The 6689-nt window shown below is 37.2% G+C and overlaps 1 protein-coding gene across 2 annotated transcripts in view; it reads right to left on the bottom strand.

The window, feature by feature from the left end:
* Positions 1-1924: 1924 nt before the first annotated feature.
* Positions 1925-6689, bottom strand: part of fam133b (family with sequence similarity 133 member B) — a 44026-nt gene continuing 39261 nt past the window's right edge. Inside the window, exons 11-12 of one of the 2 annotated variants that reach the window (XM_060825399.1) lie at positions 6264-6352; positions 2515-2571 (exon numbers count right to left, since the gene is read on the bottom strand). In XM_060825399.1, the coding sequence (XP_060681382.1) occupies positions 6302-6352 (51 nt within the window). In that variant the 3' untranslated portion in view covers positions 2515-2571; positions 6264-6301. Of the gene's footprint in view, positions 2572-6263; positions 6353-6689 lie in introns of both variants that reach the window. The other variant, XM_060825398.1, reaches the window with a different exon arrangement.

Below are 6689 nucleotides of genomic sequence, written 5' to 3'. Positions count from 1 at the left end.
TCACTATACCACCAATCTTGCTGTCTTCTGGGAAGTTACTAACCACGCTTTCTATATTCTCAACTGAACCATTTATATAAATGGTAAACAAAAGTGGATCAAGCACCAATCTCTGTGGAACATTACTGGTCACAACCATCCACGATCACTGTTGCCTTATGTTAAGCCAATTTTGTATTCAATTGGCAAGCTCACCCTGAATCCTACATGATCTAAATATAATACAGTTTATCATGCAGAACCTTATCAAAAGCTTTGCTAAAGTCCAAGTAAACAATGTCTAATGCTCTGCCCTCAATCTTCAAAAACACTCAAATCAAATTTGAGGCACATGATTTCACTTGCACAAAACCAAGTTGAGTATCCCTAATCATTTCTTACCTCTTCAAATGCTTACAAATCCTATCTTTCAGAAGCATTTCCAACAATGTACTCACCACTGAAGTAGCAGATAGTGAAGGGGACTGTCAGAGAATACAGCAGAATATAGATAAATTGGAAAGTTGGGCAAAGGAATGGAAGATGAAATTCAAAGTGATGCATTTTGGAAGATCCAATTCAAGAGTGAACTATACAGTAAATGGGAAAGTCTTGGACAAAATTGATGTACAGAGAGATTTGGGTGTTCAGGTCCATTGTTCCTCGAAGGTGGCAACACAGGTCAGTAGAGTGGTCAAGAAGGCATACGACAGGCTTTCCTTCAACAGATGGGTATTGAGTACAACAGTTGGCAGGTCATGTTACAGTTGTGAGACTTTGGTTCAGCCACACGTGGAATACTGTGTATAGGTCTGGTCACCACATTACCAAAAGGATGTGGATACTTTGGAGAGAGTGCAGAGGAGGTTCACCAGGATGTTGTCTGGTAATGGAGAGTACTAGCTATGAGAAGAGGTTGAGTAGATTAGGATTATTTTCATTGGAAAGAAGGTGGTTGAGGTGGGACCCGAATGAGGCCTACAAAACCATGAGGTGTAGACATGGTGGATAGGAAGAAACTTTTTCCCAGAGTTGGGAACTCAATTACTGATCCTTAGAAAATAGGCAGATTTAGATACAGGATATAGATCAGCACAAGCTTGGAGGGCTGAAGGGCCTGTTCCTGTGCTGTAATGTTCTTTGTTCACTGAAGTCAGACTCAGGTTTATATTTTGCAGGCTTCTCCTCTGCTTAACAAAGGCATAGCACTTCCTCTTCTGTAATATGAATTGTATACAAACATCAGTATTTATTTCCCCAAGTTCTCTAGCCTCCACTTCTTTCTCCACAGTAAAAACTGATGCAAAATATTAATTTAATATCTCTTCCATCTGCTGAGGTTCAACACAATGATGACCTTGTTGATCTTTAAGGGGGCCTACTCTCTCTTTAGTTGCTCTTGCTCTTAATGTATTTGCAGAATCTCCTTGAATTATCCTTATTTGCAAAGGTTATCTTATGTCTGTCTGCCTTCTTGATCTCCCTCTTAAGTAGGCCCCTACACTCTTTTCTTCAAGAGATTTATTTGAACCCAGTTATTTATATCTAATATATGATTATTTTTTATCCTTGACTAGAATCTCAATATCTTTACTCATCCATTGTTCTGTAATCCTACCAGGATCACCTTTTCCTCTATCATTTTTATAAGCCTATAAAAGGTGTCCATGTTTCTACATGTTTTGAAAGGACAATTTAAGGTAAACAAAAAAAAAACTAACCAGCAATAGTACAATATTCGTAGTCTCCAAACAGTTTAGTCAAGACAAATGAAGTTTCAAATTACCACCTTTAAGAATGCCACTATTATTACTATTAAAAGATGTCAATTATGTCAATAGCGACTGATACTTTAAATATACACTGACCACTATGACAAACAGCAGACAATAGGACAGATATTTTATGATTGAATTTATATATTTTACAAAGTTATAAAACACAGGTCAATACTTTATTAGGAATGATACTATTTCCTGTTCAGAAACAAATTGCAAACTAAAACAACTGAAAACTTAGATACATTGAGCTAAGGGATCAAGAAATTATAGAAAAATAGCTTTCTAGTGTAGGCCAGATGGCAGCAAGCTAACAGGCATCACTTTCTGTAGAGTTAACCAGTAACACAGTAATAATGAACTGCTTAAATTTTCCAAGTTAGCAGTCCTGTTTAGATTCATATGATACAGACAGAAACAGTTGGATCATCTCACATTTAAACAAGTTATCAAGGGACTATGTTACTTATCAAAAATGTTCACAGTTGGTATACTTAAACCCTACAAAAAAGAAATCACAGAGGCTTATTTGTTGTTCATCACTTCAGATAAATAAAAGCAACTTGTGAAGTTACAAGTGTTTGCAAATGCAAGCAGAGTTCGGAAAATCATGCGTTTTAGTGTTCAAGTCCTTTTCCATCTCGACTCTTCAGGTCTTTGCCATGCAGCTTGCAGAGTTCAATGAAGAACCTAAAGATGCACTTTTAAAAAATAATTTTATTCATTCTTTTTCATGCTGAATCAAAATCTGAACTATTGACCTTTTTTTCTTTTTTCCATGTTTCTTATGCTTCTTTTTCTTCTTCAATTTCTCCTGAGCAACATTTAAAAGAATTAGTATAAATACAGTATCAAGAGATCACAAAATGCAAATGGATGCCTTATTCTATAATACCATTTCAAATGGCCTGGGGGATAAAAAAAAACAGACAATTTGATCAAACTAAGCAATATGGAATAAGTTTACTTGTTCTGTTTGGCAGACAGAAATAATTATGTACTGGGACTCAGAACTCCTGAATTAGACTAAATTTTAAAAAAGGATAAACACAGAAAATTGGAGTACGAGACCATTCGGTGCTTTGAGTCTGATCCACCATTCAATGTGATTGTGGCTGATCATCCAACTTGGTATTTTGCTCCTGCTTTCTCCCCTTACCCTTTGATCCCTTTAATCCTATGAACTATGTCCAACTCCTACTTGAAAAGATTTATTCTTTTGGTCTGAACCCACTTTCTGTGGCAGAGAATCTCACTTTATACTCGACGAGCCATGCATTTGCCCACTCACTCAACATCCAGATCGCATTGAAGCATCTCTACATCCTCAGTACAGCTCACCCTTTCACCCAGCTTTGTGTCATCTACAAACATTACATTTAGTTCCATCATTAAAATTATTAATATATATTGCGAATAGGTGGGGTCCAGCACTGATCCCTGAAGTATTCTATTAGTCACAGGATGCCACTCAGAAAAAGACCTATTTATTCCATTGTTTTGTGCCTGTTACAACCCTTAACAACTCTACTACTCACATCCTTGAAAAAATGCCAGTACATTTGTTAACCAGGATTTCCTATTTGTAAATCTAGGCTGACTTGGCCCAATCCCGTTAGCCAACAAATAGCCATTTAATTTGATGAAAAGGCAAGCTATTTTTCATTTTGGATAATATGCTATACTAACTATTTAGAATCCCATTTTCCAAATTATGTATTATACAAAGAAATAATCCTGAAGAAGCTGGAGGAATGTGTCTGCTTTTTGGGAAAATGTTTGCTGAACTTTGGTAGACTATTTGCACATCATTCATAACAGAACTTTTCCTGATATTTGTTTCCGCTACATTTTAAAAATTACACTTCCAAAAAAAATTAGAAAATTATACGGACCCTGCAGTCATAACATCTTTCAGCCAGGAAGAAGTCTTGGAGAGTTGGATTGCTGGACTGCTGCCCATCACTGGACAGGAAGTCTCAGCTACTGGAGCTGGCAGGACCAGAACTCTGTATAGTGAGCACTGCCAGGGCTGCAGGCAGGCCCATAGAGGAGGCTTGATAGACCAGAGTGAAGCAAGTCAGTGTATTCTCAAGTATTGACTGCCTAGGTGCGTCAATGATGCAAAACTCATTAAACATTTCATAAATCATAGAAGTGTGGAAGTAGGCCATTCAGCCTGTCAAGTCCACACTGACCTTCTGAAGAGCATCCCACCTAGATCCACTTCCCCACAATAGCCCTGTAACTGTGCATTTCCCATAACTAATCCACTTAACCTGCACATATCTGGACACTATAGGCAATTTAGCATGGCCAATCCACCGAACCTGCACACCTCTGGACTATGGGAAGAAACTGGAACACCCAGCAGAAACCCAAACAAACACAGGGAAAACAGTTGCCTGAGAGTGGAACTGAACCCAGGACCCTGGAGCTATGAGGCAGCAGTGCTAACCACTGGGCCACTGTACTGCATTTGTAAAAATGGCATCCTAATCATCCATGATTAGATATCTGTTAGAGATGAATAGCACGTTTTATATGACCATGAGTTTTGGCGGATATAGCATTTCCATTATTCAAAAAGTCTGTTATTTATTAATGCATCCATTTAAATGACTCCTGTCAATTGCAAATTTGAGTTTGAACTTAAACAGGCAACTGAACATAAAACACAGTGAGCAATAGTTAGAGTCATGGAGAAGAACAATAAAGCAAAAAAATGTTAGGTGCAAGTTGTTCAGAAGAACTTTCTGAATGTTGAATTATGTAAACAAGTTTAGACTAGAAGAGTTATTTGAAGCAATTCAGTTGTTTTCTTGTCCTGCTGTCAGCAGCATTCACTAATTTGGGGCATAGGAGAAATTGTGAAATCAGGAAAGAAAACTGTCTAGCAAAGTTGACAGATGGACAGTAAAGTGCATGTGTTAAGTAATAATCAAGGCTAGAGAATGGAAATAAATTTTAGAAAGCAGCGTTTTAAAAAGGAGTAAAGCTAGAGGGAATGCAGGTTCAAATACATGCACTGTTAAGCATAAGAATACAAAGATAGAAGGCCATAAAACTTGCAAACAAGATCCTTGTGTCCTATATATCCAAATGCAGACCAAGAGCAACTGGGCAGTAATGAACTTGCAGAAAAATTTAACCACATGACAAAGATTGTTTTGTGCACATTATTAGTCAGATATAAAAGGGATAGAAAGATGCAATGAAATTTAGTAAGCTATTACGAGGATATTACTAAGATGAAGTGTTATGGGTTAAGTATAGAGAATTCATAAATTAGGGAATTTTCACCAGAGTTGACGAGGTTAAGATGACTCTGATGGAGGTCTTTAGGGTTGAGAAAATTAATCAGACTATTTTCACTGGTTCACAAAGCATTAATGAAAAGAAAATTCTAAAATAAAAACAAGAAGTTAGGAATAGCCTTTGTATGGAGATTTGACTGAAGCAGACAAGATAGTAATGAAAGAGCTGCCAACACAAATGTAATATTTAAGAATAAGGTACTAAGTTTAAATTAATCAATTTACAAATTTTACAGAAACACTGGCCTCAACCTACTTACGTACACTCTTGACTCAGTGCATGACAAGTAATTTCCAAATATTTTCAAACTTTATTCCAAATATTCTTCATTGATTGTCTAGTTTACTGAAATTTTAATCAAAATTCAGTACACTAAGATCAATTACCAGAAATTTGCCACAGAGCCTAACAATACATGAATAATATTGCAAATAAAGGAGTAAGAGAATCTGTTCGTGTGTTAGTATTCAATCATAATCTTTATCTAATGCTTGTTGTTTAATATTTGTTCTCAACTAATTATTAGAAGTTACATAATTTCTCTAATATATCTTGGATAACTTGTTGCTTGCTTTCTGTATTTGCTGTCATAGTGTCAGAGAGATGTACAGCACAGAAACAGACCCTTTGGTCCAACTCGTCCACGGCAACCAGATGTCCCAAACTAACCTAGTGCCACTTGCCAGCACCCAGCCCATACCTCTCCAAACCCTTCCTATTCATATACTATCCAGATGCCTTTTAAATGTTGCAATTGTACTAGCCTCCACCACTTCCTCTGACAGCTCATTCCATACATTCACCACCCTCTCCTATAGATCTCTTTTATATCTTTCTCCTCTCACCCTCAACCCATGCCCTCTAGTTCTGCACTTCCCCATCCCAGGAAAAAGACCTTGTCAATTTACCCTATTCATTTCTCTCATGGTTTTATAAACCTCTACAAGATCACCCCTCAGCCTCTAGCGCTCCAGGGAAAACAGCCCCAGCCTATTCAATCTCTCCCTGTAGCTCAAATCCTTCATACTTGGCAACATTCTTGTAAATCTTTTTCTGAACCTTTTCAAGTTTCATAACATCCTTCCGATAGGAAGGAGACCAAAAGTGCACATAATATTCTCTTATTTTGGAACAAAATATATCAATTCCATGAAAGCATGAGATTTAATCATGTGCATAACTAGGTACCTGTGGTATTAACTGATGGAATGTTTGTACTGTTGAGTTTAGGACAGACAGATAAGACGGACCAAGGACCACTTGTTCAGTTTTGGCTTCTGTTCAGAAGAATCAGGAATGCAGTTCGGATTAGCAAAAGGATCAAGTTCGCAGCTAACCCTCCGAAAAGAAATGCGTTGAGTTTCTAAAGTCTTTATGCTAAGTGTATTTATGTAGCAGTTTTCAAGCTGTCAGAAATGACAAGAGGCTCAAGCCATCAGAATGCAAAGGAGATTCTTGCTGGCAGACTGGAAAGAAGTAGTTAAAACTGTGTCAGCAGTTCAAGATAAATGACTAGAAAAAGTCAGACAGGAAGGAAACTAAAAAGTTTAGACTGGAGTGATATTTCTCTGCATTTGAGCATTTGAAGAATGACATTGCTGAGAGACAGGCCGA

The sequence above is a fragment of the Hemiscyllium ocellatum genome, chromosome 5, assembly GCF_020745735.1.
Source record: "Hemiscyllium ocellatum isolate sHemOce1 chromosome 5, sHemOce1.pat.X.cur, whole genome shotgun sequence".
Classification (NCBI taxonomy): domain Eukaryota; kingdom Metazoa; phylum Chordata; class Chondrichthyes; order Orectolobiformes; family Hemiscylliidae; genus Hemiscyllium; species Hemiscyllium ocellatum.
This window is presented reverse-complemented; position numbering and strand designations above follow the sequence as displayed.